The sequence below is a fragment of the Acomys russatus genome, chromosome 19 (assembly GCF_903995435.1).
Source record: "Acomys russatus chromosome 19, mAcoRus1.1, whole genome shotgun sequence".
NCBI classification, from domain to species: domain Eukaryota; kingdom Metazoa; phylum Chordata; class Mammalia; order Rodentia; family Muridae; genus Acomys; species Acomys russatus.
The window spans coordinates 52,020,269-52,041,195 of NC_067155.1; the positions used below are offsets into that span (position 1 = coordinate 52,020,269).

Sequence of the window (20,927 nt, forward strand, 5' to 3'; positions counted from 1 at the left end):
AGGCTCTCTCTGTTTACCCCTGGCTATCTTGGCCTCACTTTGTAGATCAAGCTGGCCTCGAACTCACAGAGATTCACCTCTGGAGTGCTGGGATTAAAGGTGTGCGCCACCTCGCCCAGCTTGAATGAATGAACGAATGAATGAAAAAAAATATTATATATATATTTTTAAGATTTGTTTATTATGTATGCAGTGTTTTTTATCTGCCAGATTGCTGGGAACTGAACTCAGGACCTCTGGAAGAGCAGACAGTGCTCTTAACCTCTGAGCCATCTCCCCAACCCCCATGAATATATTTTTTGTAGTGTCAAGATCTGACTTACTTCTTAGTTCTATCTGAAAATGCAATTCAAGTTTTATTTGGTTTATCTTTCCGCCCCCACAGGTTTAGCGTATCAAATGACTTAAAATACGATGCTGAAAGAGACTTAAGGGATATTGGAGCAAAAAACATTTTGGTTCATTCATTAAATAAGGTATGGACGCATCAGTGGGGCTGTCACTGTGCTCAGACTCAATGGGAGTAATATTTTGCTGAGAGGTGGGGGTGGGGCTGTGGGGGTAGGGGTGAGTTTGTTATAAGCATTAAATGAACTGTTCCATATAACACACAAGCTACATATTTGTTAGTGGAAGACAAAGCGGGCATGGTCTTGGTATAATGGAGTTTGTAGTTTTTTGAGCACTTTATATACCTATACATGAGGAGCATGGAAAAGTATTGAACCTTCACTGTAGTCAACACATTTGTGCAGCCTAGAGGGAGTCATTCTGGTACACTTGGTATTTCTCCACAATGGAGTTGAGTGACTTTGCTTGTGTTGATGTAGAACCAAGAAAATGTGTGACTATATCTAACACATTTTAATATAACTTGATTTATTTTTTATTTTTTGGTTTTTCGAGACAGGGTTTCTCTGTGTAGCCTTGGCTGTCCTGGACTCACTTTGTAGACCAGGCTGGCCTCGAACTCACAGTGATCTGACTGCCTCTGCCTCCCGAGTGCTGGGATTAAAGGCGTGCGCCACCACGCCCGGCCATGACTAGATTTTTTAATGCTTACCAAGCATAAAATTTATTTATTGTTGTAAGATAGAGTCTTACTATTAGCCCATGTTGATCTCTGATGCACAGCAGTCCGCCTTCCTCGGTGTCTCCCTAGTACTAAGATTAAAACATGTGAGGTGCCATTCCTGGCACAGATCTTGTTTCTTTTGTTTTTTTGAGACAGCGTCTCACTATATAGCCCTGGCTATCCTAGAACCACTGTGTAGACCAGGCTGGCCTCAAAACAATAGAAATTTGTGTGCTTCTGCCTCCTGAGTATTGGGTTTAAAGTATGTGTCACCAAATCTGGCCTCTTGACAGCAATTTTTTTTTTTTCTTTTTGGTTTTTCGAGACAGGGTTTCTCTGTGTAGCCTTGGCCATCCTGGACTCACTTTGTAGACCAGGCTGGCCTCGAACTCACAGAGCCTGCCTCTGCCTCCCGAGTGCTGGGATTAAAGGCGTGTGCCACCACGCCCAGCTGACAGCAATTTTAATATTAGTGCTATGTGCCTTTTGTTGGTTATGAAGTTTCCTAGAAATATTTCCCTTCTAATCTTGAAGCTCAGAGTGTCTATCTGCTTTTCATGTGTGTATCTGCTTTGTTAGAGTCTGTCATGCATGTACTAAATCAAGTCTCATAAATTTGAGCAGATACTTCTACAGGAAGGATACTAACTCAATTCTTTTTATTGTTTTTTTTTTTTTTAGTTTAAATATGGAAAAATTTCTTCCAAACACAATGGGAGTGTGAAAAAGGGTGTTATTTTTGCTACCTATTCTTCCCTTATTGGTGAAAGCCAGTCTGGTGGTAAATACAAGACCAGGTTAAAACAGCTTCTGCATTGGTGTGGTGACGACTTCGATGGAGTAGTATCCTTCAATAAAGACTGCTGGTTCTCTTTTTTCCTTCTTTCTTTCTAATTTTTTTTTTAAAGATTTATTTATTATATTTACAGTGCTCTTCTGCATGTACGCCTACAGGCCATCTCTTTTGTGAGCCGTTAGGTAGTTGCTGGGAATTGAACTTTAGGACCTCTGGGAGAGCAGACAGTGCTCTTAACCTCTGAGCCATCTCTAGACCCCCTCTTTTAAGATTCTTTTTTTTTTCCTTCTGAGACAGGGTTTCTCTGTGTGGCCTTGGCTATCCTGGACTGACTTTGTAGACCAGGTTGTCCTTGAACTCACAGAGATCCATCTGCCTCTGCCTCTGCCTCCTGAGTGCTGTGATTAAAGGCGGTTGCTACCAAGCCCGGCTAAGATTCTTAATGGAATAAAAATTATGTATAGATAGACCTTTAGGAAAAATATTTAAGTGAGGTTTCGAAGTAATCCCTTTAATGATTAGAGTCCCAGGAAACTGCAGAGCCATTGTCAGGTGTGGGGAGTGCTCACATCCGTGGTGAGAGTGCTTGCTTCCTACCTTATTTGCTCACATTAGAGCCTCTGTAGTCCTGCGGAGGAACCCCAATTTCTGAAATGCTATTTTAAATTAATAGTTGTTTATAGCTTACTGAAATTCTCCTTGTACTGGATAGTTCTTTCCTCAGTGGAGCCTTTCCTGCATTCTAATAAGAAAGAAATTCACAGCTGAAGTAATTGATGCATTGAGCAGATGCCTCAGAAGCCGCAGTACAAGGGAGAGGACTAGAGCCAAGGCAAAGAGGGCTCCGTTTATGAACGAAATCTTTTTTTTTTAAAGATTTTTTGGCGGGGTAGGGGGGGGCGTTTCGAGACAGGGTTTCTCTGTGTAGCCTTGGCCATCTTGGACTCACTTTGTAGACCAGGCTGGCCTTGAACTCACAGCTATCCGCCTGCCTCTGCCTCCGGAGTGCTGGGGATTAAAGGCGTGCGCCACCACGCCCGACTCTTATTTTAAGATTTTATTCATTTATTTTATTACACCTGCATGCCAGAAGAGGGCATCAGATCACATTACAAATGGCTGTGAGCCACTGTGTGGGTGCTGGGAATTGAACTCAGGACCTCTGGAAGAGCAGACCATGCTCTTAACCGCTGAGCCATCTTTCCAGCCCCTATGAATGGAATCTTAAAGGAAACTCCTGTTGGCCCCTATGCTCATAAACTTTTTTTCTTTTTACAAGGCTTCTCTATGTAGCCCTGTCTGTCCTGGATTCACTTTGTAGACCAGGCTGGCCTGAAACTCACAGATCTGCTTGCTTCTGCTGGGATTACAGGTGTGCGCACTGCGCGCGCGACCCCCCCCCCCCCCCACTTCCATCAAACCACACTGTTGAATAGATAGTTCCTGCTCTGTGATATGTTCCTCAACTCTTCCTTACAGATAGTATTTGATGAATGTCACAAAGCAAAAAACTTATGTCCTGTTGGTTCTTCAAAGCCAACCAAGACAGGCTTGGCTGTTCTAGAGCTTCAGAACAAATTGCCAAAAGCTAGAGTTGTGTATGCCAGTGCCACTGGTGAGTATGCACTTAATCAGAAAGATGTGCGCACATTACTTTTTGTTTTGTTTTTCAAGACAAGGTTTCTCTGTGTAGCCTTGGCTGTCCTGGACTTGCTTTTTGGACCAGGCTGGCCTGTGCACATTACTTTTGCAGCTATAATGTATTTGGCTGTTTTCCAGGTGCTTCTGAACCACGCAACATGGCCTACATGAACCGTCTTGGAATATGGGGTGAGGGAACTCCGTTCAGAGAATTCAGTGACTTTATTCAAGCAGTGGAACGCAGGTATGAGGGCTGGTGGCACTTCTCCTTCCAGAACCATTGCTGTGTGGAAGTCCTGTTTTGTTTATTGATAGTTACTGTGTGTTTTAATTTTGTTCAGAGGTGTTGGTGCCATGGAAATAGTTGCTATGGATATGAAGCTTAGAGGGATGTACATTGCACGGCAGCTGAGCTTTACTGGAGTGACCTTCAAAATTGAGGAAGTTCTTCTTTCTCAAAGCTATGTTAAAATGTATAACAAAGCAGTCAAGCTGGTGAGAAATATTTTCTTAGTGTTTTTAATGTACCTGATAATTTTTTCAATAGTTTTATTCATTGAAGCATTTTAACATAGAAGATGGTTTTGGCGCTGTAAAACAACAGTGATCACAGTTGCTTATTTAACCAAAATCCTTATTTTCTGCTTTTATTTTTAATGTTAATTCATAAAAGACAGCCATTTATTTCAATTCAAATTCACAGTTACAGTGTAACCATAGCCTAAATTGATGCCTTTAGTTAGTGTATATTTTGAGCATTCTAAAATTGTTCAGACATTCCCAAGTGATTGCAGATTATTTTGGTTGAAGGAGTCACTTTTAATTTTGTGGAGATTGGGGTCTTACTGTGTCACTGGGACATAGCTCCCTATGCTCTGTAGACCTGGCTGGCCTTGAGTGCACAGGTCCTCATGCTTCCTGGGCGCTGGCATGAAAAAGATACATGTAAAATGTTGTCTGTATTTTCAGTGGGTCATCGCTAGAGAACGATTTCAGCAAGCTGCAGATTTGATTGATGCTGAGCAGAGAATGAAGAAATCTATGTGGGGTCAGTTCTGGTCTGCTCACCAGAGGTTTTTTAAGTACTTGTGCATAGCCTCTAAAGTGAAAAGGGTGGTGCAGCTGGCCCGGGAAGAGATCAAGAATGGGAAGGTAAGTTGGAGGCTGTCTAGTGTAGCCTGTTCTCGGCTAACGAGTCTCTGTAGGATGACACCGCCTTGTTGTTGTTGTTTGGGGGGGTTTCGAGACAGGGTTTTTCTGTGTAGCCTTGACTGTCCTAGACTCAATTTGTAGACCAGGCTGGCCTCAAACTCAGTGATCCACCTGCCTCTGCCTCCAAATGAGGCCTTCTACTGGAATACTGTTTTATAGATTGGTTTGTCCTCAAGGATTAAAGGTGTGCACCACCACTGCCTGGCTAGAATAGTCTAGAAAGTTTTTTTGTTTGTTTGTTTGATTTTGTGTTTGTTGTTTTTGGTTTTTTTGTTTGTTTGTTTGTTTGGTTGGTTGGTTTTGTTTTTGCCCCGAGACAAACTCCTCTGTGTAACCATTACTGTCCTGGACTAGCTTTGTAGCCCTGGCTGGCCTCAAACTCACAGAGATCCACCTACCCTTACCTCCCAAGTGCTGGGATTAAAAGTAAGCACTACCATGCCTGGCCCTTGTTCTTGACTTTTTGAGACCTGGTCTCACAGCATATCTCTGGCCTTCCTGTAACTCACTTTGCAAACCAGGCTGGGCTCAGATTCACAGATATCTGAGTACTGGGATTAAAGACATGTGCCAATACACTTAGCTCTGAAATAGTCTTTTAAAATGGAAAATAATAAATATAATAATAATATTGCAATAAGTTTTTTTTTTGATAATGTATTTTAGTTTTGATTTGGGTTTGAAACAGTATTGTTCTGTAACACAGGTTAGTCTGGTATTTGATGGGTAGGCTAGGCTGAAGTCACCATGGCAATCTTCTTGCCTCAGTCTTCTGACTCCTAGGATTGCCAGGGTGTGCCACTATAACCCAGTTTGTAGGTAAGGGTTTGAGATGTTTGTCAAAAATCAATTCTTAGGCAACCCTGGTTATGCACCTTCATTCCCAGCTCTCAGGAGGCAGAGGCAGCTGGATCTCTGTGAGTTGGAGGACAACCAGGGCTACACAGTGAAACCCTGTCTTAAACAAAAAAACTGCAAAACCTAAAAGTGCCAGGTAATATGTGTGTATAACCCCAGCACATGAGGGATAGAAACAACAAGATTTCAAGCTCAAGGCCAGCTGTGGCTGTATCATAGTTTGACTTGGACTTCATCTGATTTTGTGTAAGACAAACTATCCGGGCACACATTTGCAAGCACAGGCATATATGTTTGCGTGTGTGTGTGTGTAAATACACAAAGAATGCCTGTTCAGAAATTTCTTTGTGAGGCTGGAGAGATGGCTCAGCTTAAGAGCACTGTCTGCTCTTTCAAAGGTTCCGAGTTCAATTCCCAGCAACCACATGGTGCCTCATGACCATCTGCATTGAGATCTGGTGCCCTCTTGTGGCAGGCAGGTACATATATGGGTAGAATTCTGTATAAATAGTAAATACATCTTTAAAAAAAAGTTTCAGCTGTGCTCTGTTCTTAATAGCAGTAAGTACTTCCATAAGCATGGTTAATTGTGTATATGACTAAAACACAAAGCATTGCCAGTGGTGATGCATACTTTTATCCCAGAGTTCGGAAGGCAGAGTCAGGGAGAGAACTAAAATACACATACCCAAACCACAGAACACTATAAATTTCATGAGGCCAGGGACATTTGTCATGTCCTATAAGGTATTTCCTCACACTTTTTTTCTGGGAGAGGGAGAGAGACAGGGCCTCTACATACCCCTTGCTGTCGTGGACATCCCCGTGTAGAACACTCTGGTCTTGAATGTAAAGACAACTGCTTGCCTCTGTCTCCTGAGTGCTGGGATTAAACGCCTAGCTTGCTTTCTTTCCTTTTTAAAAAATATTTATTTATTATTATGTATATAGTGCTCTGCCTATATGTACTCCTGCAGGCCAGAAGAGGGCATCAGATCACATTACAGATGGTTGTGAGCCACCATGTGGTTTCTGGGAATTGAACTCAGGACTTTTGGAAGAGCAGGTGCTCTTAACCACTGAGTCATCTCTCCAGCCCAGCACTTGCCTTTCTTTGCTTCTTGACATAGTATACCTCATGAAGAATAAATGAAGCCCAAACTACTTTAATGTAATGGCTCACTTTATGAAGTCTTCAAAAATTTGTTTTCTTTTACTAGGGCCTGGATAGTGCCTCAGTGGTTAAGACAACCTGAGGTCAATTCCCAGCAGTCACATGGCAGCTCAAAACTGTCTTTGACTCCAGTTCCAGCAGATCTGACACCTTAGTAAAAACATACATGTAGGCAAATTACCAATGCACATAAAACATAAAAGAATAAATAAATCGCTGGGCAGTAGTGGCACACACCTTTGATCCCAGCGAGGCAGAGGCAGGCATGCAGTCGGATCTCTGTGAGTTCGAGGCCAGGCTGGTCTACAAAGCGAGTCCAGGGCAGCTGTGGCTATCACAGAGAAACCGTGTCTCCAAAACAACCAAAACTAAAACGACAACAATAACAAAAAAGAATAAATAAATCATTAATTTTTTTTAACTAGATATTTAACATGAGCTTTGGTGAGGAGCCAAAGCAAGTTACTTACAGTTGTGTATTGTATGTTTTTCAGTGTGTTGTAATTGGTCTGCAGTCTACAGGAGAAGCTAGAACTTTAGAGGCCTTGGAAGAGGGTGGAGGAGAACTAAACGATTTTGTTTCAACTGCCAAGTAATGTTTTTTAAATTTCCTCTTGAATGTTAAAATAGATAAACCTTTAGTGTTTCCTTTGTTTTCTTGTTTCTTTCTTTTTGGGTCAGGGGGGTGGGACACGGGGAATTATCTGTATCATCTTTAAAGTTGTCCTTATCTGTGTTTAAGTTCTATGCTTTCATTCTTTATAATAGATTCTGTGGAAAATAATAAGTGATAGCTCGTAATTCAGAAATGCTGCATATTTTGGCCACTTTATATAGAGTATTTGGACTAACAGAACTGTACTTTGTTTTGTACATCTTGAAGCTGCTTTAACTTCAGATTTAAAGTGGCACTTAGTTTGACATAATACTATAAAATGTGCTCTAGACATTCGATACTGTGGAACGGAAAGGTGGCTCAGTGATTGAACCCATCCTGCTCTCCTAAAGGCCCTGACTTCAGTTCCCAGCATCTGTGTATCACTCTGAGCTCCAGGGTATCTCCTGTCACCTTATATCTGAGGGCACTGCACCATGTGTACATCATATCCATAAACAGATACACACACATATTTTTAAAGTAAATTTTTACAAAAATAAAAATAGACATTAAAATTGCAAATCCAGGAAGTTAGAGATGTTAGTTGAAGAGCAGACATAGTGATAGCATACACCTTTGTTCCTAGCGCTAGGGAGTCAGAGGCAGACAGCCCTCAGAGTCCAAGGCCAGCCTGGGCTCTATAGTGAGTCTGTCTCAAAATACTAAAAAATAAAAAAAGAGTACATACTTGTAGAGAGTAGCGTGTTGTGTGTCTTCTGTTGCTCTCTCACTCTGGAGAGAGGTTCTCTGAACTGAGGCCTGCTGTTTCATCTAGACTGGCTGGCTATGGAGCTCGCAGCAGTGCTGTCTCCAAGGCCCTCCAGTGCTGGTGTTACAGGCATGTGTAGCCCTGCTAAGCTTTATTGTGTTTGCTGGGGGCTTGAACTCAGGTCTTCCTTATTGTTGCAGAGCAAGCTCTACCCAGTGAGCCATTTCCCCAGTCCCTATCCCACTGTGTAAGCACTAGAAAGTAGAAAAGATGGGTTTGTGTCTTGTATAACACTACTGGACAGGTTTCTCTTAAAATACCCTTGAGCTTAGTTTTGAATATTTATTAAGATTGAAGGAATTGGTTTGTGTGTGTGTGTGTGTGTGTTTGTTTTTCTCTGTGTATCCTTGGCTATCCTAGACTTGCTTTGTAGACCAGGCTGGCCTTGAACTCACAATGATCTGCCTGCCTCTGCCTCCCAAGTGCTGGGATTAAAAGCATGCACCACCACTGCCCCGTTGTATTTCTTTTAAATATATTTAGGAAGATTTTTAAGTAATGCAGTGCATATAAAGTAAGCAATGCAAATGTACTTTACTTTTTAAAAAATACTAACATTGTGGAAAATGTATTTCTTTTGAATATATTTAGGAAGACTTTAATATAATGTAAATTAAGTAAGTAAAGTAAATGTACTTTACTCTTTGTTTTGTTTTATATTTTTGAGACAGGGTTTCTCTGTGTAGTTCTTGACTGTCCTGGACTCACTTAGTAGACCAGGCTGGCATTGAACTCAAAGAGATCTGCCTGGTATGCTTCCCAAGTGCTGGGATACTGGGTGGCATGCACCACCTAAGCCATGAATATACTCTAAATAATTTAGTAAGACTTTTACACATGAAGTAATAAAGTTCACTGCTTTTTTTTCTATAGAGGAGTATTGCAGTCACTTATTGAAAAACACTTCCCTGCTCCAGACCGGAAGAAACTTTATAGTTTGCTAGGAATCGATTTGACAGCTCCAAGTAACAACAGTTCACCAAGAGATAGTCCTTGTAAAGAAAATAAAGTAAAGAAGCGGAAAGGTGAGTGCTTTGATGCTGACAGTGCTGCTGGTTTGAGTTTTGAGGAGGCTGTTTGTGACTGAGCTCCTGCCTCCCTTGAGTTGGAAAAGCTAATGGTTTCCCTGTTGGCTCCGAGACCTGAGTGAATACACAAGTGGTCCCAACTTTCTGTCTAGCACGTAGGAGATTAGAACCTTTCAGCCTTGTAGGAAGGTTAGGGTTGTCCAGGCTCACTTAGTCCTTGTGTCATCAGAGCTACTGTTTAATAAACATGGCTGCTCAATCCACTATCCTCCTGCCCCGTGTCTGGTAGGACTTACCTTCCTCCTACTGCCTGGGGTTACAGATGGTGTGTCTGCCTTGTTGGTTAGGTTTAAGAGGCACTTTTTTTTTTTTTTTTAAAGATTTATTTATTATGTATACAATATTGTATCTGCATGTACAACTACATGCATGATATTAAATGTTTTCTATTACATTTGTTTGTGAGTGCTCGTGTATCGATGTGAGTGTGGAGGCCAGAGAACAGTGTGTAGGCTTTGGGGTCCAGCTAAGCTTTTCAGGCTTGTGACAAGCATTTCCTCAACCATGTTAGTGCCTTCCATATTTGTAATGTGTCTGAAAAGAGTGGGCTACTAACACTGTAACACATCCTGTGTGTTTTACTTGAGTAGCACCTGAAGTAATAGTGTTCTGTGATCAGGGGGTCTTAGAATAGCTGATAAGCTACTGTGTTACAAGTTGCTTTCTGTTAAATTTCTCCATTCCATTAATAAGAGAACTTTTTGGAGTTCTGATTTTAGTTTCTGAGTATCTCAGTCTGTTTTCTAAATATTAGGTAATTCAAGCCAATGATTTATTTATTATGTATACAGTATGATCAGATCACATTATAGATGGTTGTAAGCTACCATGTGATTGCTTGGAATTGAACTCAGGACCTTTGGAAGAGCAGCCAGTGCTGAGCCATCTCTTCAGCCTCTGCTTGAGAATTTTATGCATGCATATAATGTGGTTTCACCCTGTTACTCATTTCCTTTCTATCACTTTTAAGTTTCTGTTTGTACATGTAGTTTCTCGCGAGGTAGCTGGGCATACCCGAGTTCTTGGTTCTCTGAGCCTGCTTTCTTCTTCACTCTTCACACTCTTGCAGTCTGTGCCTCTCATTAGAGTCAATTTACAAATGAAACTATGACATCATGGGTCTTTAGAAACACTGACTGTGCAGTGGGTGGTGTATGCTTTAATTTCAGCATGCAGTAGGCAGACACAGGGTGATCTCTGAGTTCGAGCCCAGCCTTGTTTACAAAATGAGTTCTAGGACAGCCAGGCCTGTACAGAGAAACCTGCCTCCACCTGGGGAAAAAAAATAAAAGAAAAAAGACGTTGATTTCTTAGTTGACTGTTGTTTGGGGTTTTGAGGGCAGGTGAAGAAATAAGCCGAGAAGCCAAAAAAGCGCGAAAAGTTGGTGGCCTTACTGGAAGCAGCTCTGATGACAGTGGAAGTGAGTCAGATGTCTCTGACAATGAAGAAAGTGACTATGAGAGCTCTAAGAACATGAGTTCTGGTGATGATGACGATTTCAATCCCTTCCGGGATGAATCCAGTGAAGACAACGAGGACGGTGAGTGCATAGGAGCACTGCATGCCGGTGGGGGATGCTCAGCGGCTGGACAGCAGAGGAGGAGGGTTACACAATGAGACCTTGTCTCACAAACAGTCTTTTCTTGGTGCTTGAGTGGATGGTTCAGTAGATAAGAGTTCATACTGTTAGAGGATAACAATTGAGATGTAATCTGAATAAATTATTTAAATTTAAAAAAAATGTTCATACAGTTCTTGCAGAGAATCTGAGCTCACTTTCCAGCATCTGAGTCAGAGGGCTTGTAACTCCCTGAACTCCAGTTCCAGGGGCATTTGACCTCCACAGACAGCTGCACTTTGACGCACAAACTTACAGACATTCATAAACACACACCGTGGTTAAAAATAAGCAACTTTTTGGTATTTATATTGTGACTGGGCAGGTTCTAATCTAAGGACAAGCTTGTTTGTCTTGAGGAGGTTTGAACCTTAGATTAGAGATGAGTGCAGCCTTTGTGTTTTTTTCCTTCCCTATATTTTGGTGAGGGAGGTCTCACTGTGCAGCTCTGGTGATCCTTTATACTAAAATTTGGGGACGAGAAGGAAATTTTTATGGATCGCCTCCTTTTGCCTCAGTATTCCTGAGTTCTGGCCTAGTGGATTGCAAGCCAAGGCCCACCATCCAGTCTCTGAGGTTATTTTAATTTCACAGTGTGGAATGGTAGCTTTCCCTGTGTGTAAATGAGTGCACTGGCACTGAAGTTGTCAACAAAACCAAACTTGCCCTTCTTTAAGGAGTGTGTATTGTTCTAACAAATTATTTGATACATACTTGCCTTATCTTTTAGATCCTTGGTTAATTAGAAAAGAGCACAAGAAAAGCAAAGATAAAAAAAAGAAGAAAAGCATTGATCCAGATTCCATTCAAAGTGCCTTGTTAGCATCAGGTCTTGGGTCAAAGCGGCCTAGTTTCTCCTCTGCACCAGTCATCTCGCCCGCTCCCAACAATGCACCAGGTATCACTTCTGCTTTGGACATGTATTATAGAAATCAGCTATCGAAATTTGAGTGATGATTGACAAATGTTCTTTGTCAGCCAACAGTAACACCAACAGTAACAATAGCCTTATAACAAGTCAAGATGCTGTCGAAAGGGCACAACAGATGAAGAAAGACCTGCTTGATAAACTGGAAAAATTAGCTGAAGATCTCCCTCCTAACACCCTGGATGAACTCATCGATGAACTTGGTGGTCCTGAAAATGTGGCTGAGGTAAATAGATGTGGTTAATACTGTGCTTCTTCTAGGTAACATTGTATTTATTTATTTACTTATCTATCTATCTATCTATTTATTTATTTATTAATTATAACACCTATAGCCCAGAAGAAGGCAACAGATCACACAGATGATTATGAGCTACCAGGTGGTTGCTGGAAATTGAACTCAGGTCCTCTGGAAGAGCAACCAGTGCTCTTAACTGCTGAGCCATCTCTCCAGCCCTTTCTTCACCTTTTCAATCCTGTGAAATTAGTATCCCATTTCTCTGTACAACTTAGCAGCCTTTTTCTGCATTCCTTCTCTTGATATGACTTCCGAGGTCCTGTCCTCAATGTCTGATTGTGTGCCCTGTGCTTAGTTCCCGTACTGTTTGTTGTATAAATTCTGTGATTGTATCCATGTTCCCAGCTGGTTTCCTTAAACTGTTTTGATGTTTATTTTTCAGATGACTGGCCGCAAGGGGCGGGTCGTGAGCAATGATGATGGAAGCATATCTTACGAGTCAAGGTCTGAACTTGATGTGCCTGTGGAAATATTGAACATCACAGAGAAGCAAAGGTTTATGGATGGAGATAAGGTACCCTTTGCTGAGAGGCTTTTCAGGAGAAAGCACGAGCCTCCTGTATGTTCGGCTTCAGCTTTAGAAGGCTTTGCTCTTGATCTCTTCACACCCACAGAATCTGTTATATTCCTGTTGAGTAGTTTATTTTCATTAGTAATTGTACTGATTATTTTACATATTAAGGTGAACGTAGTATAGATTGTGTATTGTGTACAAGAGCATTGTTCTTGCTGTTTGGGAGGCCACTGGGACTGTGGAGCACACGAGCCAGGTGAGGTAGTGCTCTGTAGGCAGGGGCACAGACCTCATTCTTCTTGCCTACATCAGAGCAGGAGTGTTAAATCAGCTTGGACTGTATGAGGCCTTGTCTGCGAAATTAGATTGAGTGATAGAGGAATATCTTTTCTTAATCAGACTATAGAAATAGTGGGTCATTGTAGGGATTTCGTTCATCTTTTCCCTCTCTTCTTGCCTGTCTTCTTTTTTGTATTAGTTATTTTTGCATAGTTGCCATTAAATATCCAATAGAACACCTAGGTCTGAGAGTTCTCTTTGCTCCTGATTTTATACGGTGAGCCTGTTGCGAAATAAAAGACATGATGAACAGCTCTGATGTGGCAGTGAGTGCAACAAAGAAAATGGGAGCACAAGAAAGGTTCAAGCCAAGACAGCCCGAAGGACTTGTCCCCAGGGACGTCCTCGTTTCAGCTAGACCTTTCTTCTATGCCTTTAAAAATGCCATTATAGGGCCACGCGTGGTGGCACATGCCTTAGATCCCAGCACTTTTTAAAAAGGCTTGGGTTTGTGCATGTTAAGATAATTTACCATGTATGGGTTGTGGGCTCTGCATTCACATGTCACACTCGAGGACATGGTGAACACCTGGGACCTTTAGATTCCTTTGATTTTGATTTTGGTGTGCCCCCTCTCAGGAATCCTAAGCATAATCTCTGCTGCAGTGCTTTCATTGAAACTTTGGAGCCTCTTGTATGAATTTGCTCAAACATTAGGAATCTCAGACCCATTCTTACCCATCTGCTTCCACAACTATATACATTTTGCTTATGACAGTTTTTTAAAGAAAGAGAATTTAAAAAAAAAAAGATTTCTTTGTATTTTACCAAGTGATTAGTGGTGCATGCCTTTAGTCCCAGCATTCAGGAGGCAGAGACAGAGAGGCAAGTGGAACTCGTTTGAGGCCACCCTGGGCTACAGAGTGAGTTCCAGGACAACCAGGGCCATTCAGAAAATCCCTGTCTTTTTGTTTGTTTGTTTGTTTGCTTTGTTTTGTTTTGTTTTGTTTTTTTCGAGACAGGGTTTCTCTGTGTAGCCTTGGCCATCCTGGACTCACTTTGTAGACCAGGCTGACCTCGAACTCACAGTGATCCGCCTGCCTCTGCCTCCTGAGTGCTGGGATTAAAGGCGTGCGCCACCACACCTGGCTCAAAAATCCCTGTCTTGAAGAAGAAAAAGGAAAAAGAAAAAAAAAATTCAGGGGCTTGAGACATGGCTCAGTGGTTAAGAGCACTGGCTGTTCTTCTGGAGGACCTGAGTTCAATTCCCAGCAACCACATGACCATCTACAATGAGATCTTATAACCTCCTTTGGCCTGCTGGTGTACATGCAGATAGAGCACTCATATACATAAAATAAATGAATCTTTTTAAAAATTTAAAATTTATGTTATATGGCCAGGCATGATAGCACACACCTGTAATCCCAGCACTCAGGGAGGCAGAGGCAGGCTGTGAGTTAGAGGCCCAAAGGAGGAGGGCGTTGGATCCTCTGGGTCCCTAACCACTGAACCATCTCCCATCCCAAGAAAAAACCCTACTTTTTAAAAGTTTTGTTTTTGTTTGTTGCTTAGACAAGGTTTTTTTCTGTAGTCCTGGAACTCAGCTCTAGATCAGGCTAGCCTACAATTCAGAGATCTGCCTGCCTCTGTTTGGATTAAAGGCTTATGCCACTGCTGAGTGAGGTAGTACACCCCTGTAATCCCAGCACTAGGGAGGCAGAGGCAGGCAGGTCCCCTGTGAGTTCAAGGCCAGCCTGGTATACAAGGGCCTATACCACAATTCCTGGGGGGGAGGGCCGTTGTTTGTTTCTGAGACAGGGTTTCTCTGTATAGCCCTGACTGTCCTGGACTCACCATGTAGTCCAGGCTGGTCTTAAACTCAGAGATCTGCCTGCCTCTGCCTCCCCAAGGGCTGGGATTAAAGACTTGTGCCCACCACCATGCCCAGCTCTCTTTTTCTTTTTTTCTTTTTTCTGAGACAGGGTTTCTCTGTGTAGTCTTGACTGTCCTGGACTTTGTAGACCATGCTGGCCTCAAACTCACAGTGATCCGTCTGCTTTTGCCTCCCCAGTGCTGGGATTAAAGGCATGTGCCACCACAGCCTGGTTTTTTGTTTGTTTGTTTGTTTGTTTGTTTGTTTGTTTGTTTGTTTTTAAGATAGTTTTTACTATATAGCTATGGTTGGCCTGGAACAAACAGAAGACACTTGCCTCTTCCTTTCCTCCTCTGAGTGTTGGAATTAAATATTTATGCCACTACACCCACTTTTGTGATGAGTGTTTTACCTGAGTATATATACATAGACCCAGTGTCTTCTGGGTACTTCAGGAGGCAGAAGACAATGTCAGATCCCCTGGGACTTCAGTTAGAGTTTATGTGATTATCTCATGAACTCAGCCCATATATAAAGGAATTTGTCAAAATCAGTGGGTTTTTTAATCATAAAAAAAAAAACAAACCAAAAAATACCTGCAGGCCAGAAGAGGGCACCAGATCTCGTTACAGATGGTTGTGAGCCGCCAGGTGGTTGCTGGGAATTGAACTCAGGACCTTTGGAAGAGCAGCTCTTAACCTCTGAACCATCTCTCCAGCCCAGTATTTATTCTTTTAATCGTGTGGCTGTATGTTTGAGAGCAGATATGCAGAGGATAACTGGTGTCAGTTCTCTTCTACTGTGTTGGGTCCTGAGGTTGAGCTTGGGTTATCAAAACTCTGCAGATATTGCTTTTACCTACTGATGGTTTAAACCAGAAATTACTTCTTTCATGTGCACATTTCTGTGTTGGCCAATGGGGTGGTAACATACGCCTGTAACTTTGTTGCTCTTGAAGTAGATCCTGAGTTTTAGGCTAGATTTTTCCACAAAGGAGACGGTGTCTCAGAGGATTTTGTTTTTTTAAAGAAATGCATGCCTTGTTCTGTCCCTCTCCCTCTCCCTCTATTTCCTTTTCTGAGACAGTAACTTGCAGTTCTACTTAGGTTGATGTCCATTTTCTCCAGTTCCTAGTCTGCCTCAGCCTCTGGAGTAGATGGGACAACTGCTATCCTTGTCTTTTTGGGTCTGGGTCTTGCTGTGCACCCCAGGATGCCTTTGAAGCCTTTTCCCTCCTGCCTCAGCCTTCAACACACTGGGATGTACACCATGGTGTCTGTACACTTGTTGGGCAAGCACTCCACCTGGGAGCTGTGCACACCTTTAATCCCAGTCAAAAAAAAGAAGTTAGGGTTGGTGCTGACAATAAGGCCTCCTGTTTGCTGCTGGAGCACTAGAAATCTACAGGACACACCGCTTTGTCTTCTACTTCATAAACTTTGCCGTACACTATGTCTACCACCTGTACTTGACTGGCTACAGCTTTCCTGTGCTCACAGTAGTAAGGGGGATTCTGAGCAACCATGTGCCTGGCAAACACCAGGGCATCCTACTGCTGTGAAAAGAAGAGTAGAGCACATACTGGTGGCCAATCCTGTCCACCAAAGGAAGTCTTCTAGGGCACTGACCTTCCCTGTTACACTCAAGAGGTGATTTTTGTTTCCTCTTTCAATTTGATACAGAATATTGCAATTATCTCAGAAGCGGCCAGCTCAGGCATTTCATTACAAGCAGATCGCAGAGCTAAAAATCAAAGGAGAAGAGTTCACATGACTTTGGAGTTACCCTGGAGCGCTGATAGGGCAATTCAGCAATTTGGTAAGTGTCTCCACTGGATCCCAGTGGAAGAAAAGATGAGAGTTTCTGGGGATATGCTTACATGTCTGTGTGAGACACCGTCAGTCGGTGGAACTCAGGCTCTACCTGGCAAATGTGGGTTTGGACACTGTGTGGGTCTGTCCGAGCAGCCAGCTATCTTCATTTCAGCCCTTAGCTGCAGGTAGGGGACATTACTGTCCCTTTTTGCATGATTCAGTGACATCCAGAGAGGTCATGCAGTAATACTAGTTAACCGAATAGTGACAGCACTTAGACATTAATGGTACATATGTTCCTGAGTAGTGATGCCAATCATGGTAGAGTTAAATTGCTGTTCTGAGGAGCTATGAGAAGAGTTGTGTGGTTTTTTTTTTTGGGGGGGGGGGTATTTTGTTAGATCAGTGCCAGCTTAGGTTAATGTGCAGGCTTGTCCTCTCGGTGTTGATTGGGAAACACAGAAATACCAGGTTCTTAAGGCCTAACTTAGCTGGTAGTGAGTTTGAGGACAGCCTGGACTACGTGAGACCTTGTCTCTATACCTGTATAATGTTAAAGCTAGGAATTAGGTCTCAGAGTAGCCTACCTCAGCCCAGTGAACATAATCAATGAACTGGACAAATTTGTAATTACAGGAAGAACACACAGGTCAAACCAAGTGACGGCTCCAGAGTACGTCTTTCTGATTTCGGAACTGGCTGGAGAGCAGAGATTTGCATCTATTGTTGCTAAGAGACTTGAGAGTTTGGTAAGTTTCTGAGTTGTATTAGATGTGTGGCACAGATGATCTGTGTTAGCCGACTTCAGGATAAAATTGATGATGACTTGAACAGGAGTCCTCTGTTTTGCCAGGGGGCACTTACACATGGTGACAGAAGAGCAACCGAATCTAGAGATCTGAGCAGGTTCAACTTTGACAACAAGGTATGTTCAGCGCCCCCAGCCATGTGGAAGTTCATGTTTGTGCAGTGGTAGAAAAGGGGACTGATGGCGACTGGAAAACTAAGTACTCACTGTTGGCTTTGCCTTGCGTAGCTTCAGGTGAGCCAGGATTTCACACATAATTAGATCTGTATGCACATCTTGTATTCCTGTTGGAAAATATTACTAGAGTATTTGTAATGGCATCAAAAATGAGTTCTTAGAAATAACAGAAGTCATTAACATTGAATGTCTGCTGTTTGTAAAAGCAAAGAACAGACTATCTAGCCGGGCGGTAGTGGTGCACGCCTTTAATCCCAGCACTCAGGAGGATCTTTGTGAGTCGGGGCCAACCTGGTCTACAAAGTGAGTCCAGGACAGCCAAGGCTACACAGAGTAACCCTGTCTCGAAAAACAAAACAAAACAAAACATAAAAGAATAGACTATCTGAAAAGTATGTGCGTTGTTCCTGAATATTTGGTACAATTATAGTTTTATGGCATTTAAGTGGGTGAAAAAATAACTAAATGAGTTAAAACATATTTTTTAATTACAGTATGGAAGAAATGCTTTAGAAATTGTTATGAAATCCATTGTAAATTTGGATTCTCCTATGGTATCGCCACCTCCAGACTACCCTGGAGAATTCTTTAAAGGTAACTTTAAAATAATTATAACTGGGAAAAATGTTATTTTATTGGTACATTGTATGCATTGTGTGTGTCAAGCCCTGGCTTCCACCACCAGTGTTAAACTAGGCATGGTAGTGTATTTCAGTAATTCCAGAATGCAGCATAGTGAGACAGGAAGATGTTGACTTTAGGACCCTGTCTATAAAAAAAAATAAATCGGGCTAGTGAGATAGATAGCTCCGCAGTTTAGGAGCATTAACTGACTTTGTAGAGAGAACCACCTAGGTTTGGGTCTCAGCACCTCGTTGGTGGCTCACAACCATCTGTGTGACTCCAATACTCAAAACCCTCCTCTGTCCTCTGTGAGCAGATTATACATGTATAGTGCCCAGATGTCCATATAGGCAAAACACTCAGACGAATAAATCTTGAAAGCCCATACATAGTAGTGGCACATTCCTTAATTCCAGCTTTCAGGAGGCAGACACAGGTGCATCTGAGACTTCCAGGCCAGTCTGGTCTACATCGCAAGTTTCACGATAGCCAGGGCTACACAAAGAAAACCTGTCCAAAATAATAAATTAATCCTGAGAACAAAGTTTTAAAGCCAAAGCCAACTGGTAACAATCTCCTTCTGTGTGTGCATGGAAACTCTGGAATTTAGTATAACTTGATGTGCGCTTACTCATTTTGAACCCTTACAGTGTGGGGATTGCCTAGGTAGACTTTAAAGGTGTGTGTAATGCTTAACATCCATATGATGGAAAGAGAAACCAGTTCAGCCATCTAATTGCCTGGCCTTCGCATGCAAGAGTGTCTGCTTATGCACACAACCGAAAAATAATAATACTGGGATTATAGAGAGAAAGATGGTTCAGCACTTTGAGATTATTTGCTGCTCTTTTAAAATCCCTGGATTCATTTCCCAACACCCACATAGAGACTCACAATGCTCTGACTCTAATTCCAGAGGATCTGACATCCAGACAACTGTACAGAGTGCACATACATACATGCAGACAAACATGCACATACATAAAATAAAAAGAAATGATAAATCTTTTAATATTTTTTGTTTCTGTGTGTGTGTGCGCGCGCGTGCATGCCTTGTACATGTGTCCAGTGATTATACAGAACTGTTGCTTTCATTATATCAGTAACTTGGGAGAGGGCTGTTTATTTTTTTGGCTTTTGGTGTTTTGTTTTATTTTTTCTGCTAAGACAGGTCTTGCTTTGTGGCCCTGGCTGGCTTAGAAATCCTTATAGACCAAGTTGGCAATGAACTCTCAGTGAGATCTATCTTTGTATGCCTCTCAAGTGCTGGGGTTTTAAAAAATATTTATTATGTATATAATGTTCTGTTGGCATGTCTGGAAGAAGGCACTGGATCTCATAGATGGTGTTGAGCCACCATGTGGGTGCTGGGAATTGAACTCAGGACCTCTGGAGGAACAACAGCCAGTGCTCTTAGCCCTTGAGCCATCCATCCAGCTCCATACTGCGATTTTTTAAAAAAAGATTTATTTATTATGTATACAGTGCTCTGCCTGCATTACACCTGCAGGCTAGAGGAAGACATCAGATCACAGATGGTTGTGAGCCACCATGTGGTTGCTGGGACTTGAACTCAGGATCTCTGGAGGAGCAGTCAGTGCTCTTAACCCCTGAGCCATCTCTCCAGGCCCACACTGGGACTTTTTTTAACAATGCACTGACATGATGGTTAACATAGTTTTTAGTACTTTGATGTTAATGAGGTTAATTCACTTGGCAATATTCAGTTAGTTTCTAGTAAATAGTGCTAAGCTTGCATGGGAATCTTGACATGCATACGATTTTGTATCCAGTATGGTTGATTTTCAAAAGGAGTTGTTTTGCTCTGTGTTGACCGTGTTACCTTATCCTGTCTGTCTCTTGGAGACCATATACATCTCCCCCACCCCCTCACCCCCTTTTTTGTCTTTTCTGCTTATGATTGGAATTGGTTTTGTGCCTGCTATGCCAGATCTCTAGCACTCCTCTACACCGCTAGATCCATCTTTTATATAAGTTCTGTCAAGCCAGGTGGTGCTGCATGCCTTCAACCCCAGCACTCTGGAGCCAGAGGCAGATGATCTCAGTGAGTTGTACACAGCTTCTGCTAGGGCTACCTGAAGAGACCCTTTCTCGGCGGGTTGGGAGGGAGCCCTGTCAAGTCTGTAGGGAATGTTGGCTATTTATTCAACATTTACCTTTTGTCGTACTTTGCAGTCATTCTACCTAAGATTAAAACGAAAACATTATGCTGTTCTTAGTAATTATTAGTTAGCTAGTATTCTACTTGTGCAAAAGTGTTGTGGTTCTGTGGGTTCCTAGATGAAGAATCTGTATAATACATAGGATGTTCTTATTAAAAGATAAGTTTATGGTGGTGGTGCACACTTCTAGTCCTAGCAGGCAAAAAAACCAAAACAAACAAAAAAAACATACATGGTTTGGTTTGTGTGTGTGTGTGTGTGTGTGTGTGTGTGTGTGTGTGTGTTTCCGTTTTTAATTGTGTTGGGGTAGAGTGGTCAATGTTGACAGCATTTTTGGAGGTCAAAGGCTTGGCAGCAAGCATGCTTACCTAGTGACCCATCTTGACAGCTCTGGTTTTTGAAAAATGTTGTAGCCTAGGTTGGCCTGTAACTCTCTTGTGCTGGACCTTTTTTTTTTTTTTTTTTTAAAGATTTATTTATTTATTATGTATACAGATTACATTACAGATGGTGGTGAGCCAACATGTGGTTGCTGG

General features: G+C 42.1%; 1 protein-coding gene across 1 annotated transcript in view; it reads left to right on the plus strand.

Annotated features, from left to right (window-relative positions):
- The window catches only part of Sbno1 (strawberry notch homolog 1), a 52,778-nt gene that overhangs the window by 23,442 nt on the left and 8,409 nt on the right, over nucleotides 1-20,927 (plus strand). The window contains exons 9-24 of the mRNA XM_051161492.1: nucleotides 386-476; nucleotides 1,757-1,918; nucleotides 3,351-3,486; nucleotides 3,651-3,756; nucleotides 3,854-4,007; nucleotides 4,482-4,664; nucleotides 7,251-7,348; nucleotides 9,057-9,208; nucleotides 10,615-10,812; nucleotides 11,621-11,788; nucleotides 11,869-12,044; nucleotides 12,499-12,630; nucleotides 16,468-16,603; nucleotides 17,236-17,348; nucleotides 17,453-17,524; nucleotides 18,079-18,178. Of these exons, the coding sequence (XP_051017449.1) occupies nucleotides 386-476; nucleotides 1,757-1,918; nucleotides 3,351-3,486; nucleotides 3,651-3,756; nucleotides 3,854-4,007; nucleotides 4,482-4,664; nucleotides 7,251-7,348; nucleotides 9,057-9,208; nucleotides 10,615-10,812; nucleotides 11,621-11,788; nucleotides 11,869-12,044; nucleotides 12,499-12,630; nucleotides 16,468-16,603; nucleotides 17,236-17,348; nucleotides 17,453-17,524; nucleotides 18,079-18,178 (2,177 nt within the window). The remainder of the gene's footprint in view (nucleotides 1-385; nucleotides 477-1,756; nucleotides 1,919-3,350; nucleotides 3,487-3,650; nucleotides 3,757-3,853; nucleotides 4,008-4,481; nucleotides 4,665-7,250; nucleotides 7,349-9,056; nucleotides 9,209-10,614; nucleotides 10,813-11,620; nucleotides 11,789-11,868; nucleotides 12,045-12,498; nucleotides 12,631-16,467; nucleotides 16,604-17,235; nucleotides 17,349-17,452; nucleotides 17,525-18,078; nucleotides 18,179-20,927) is intronic.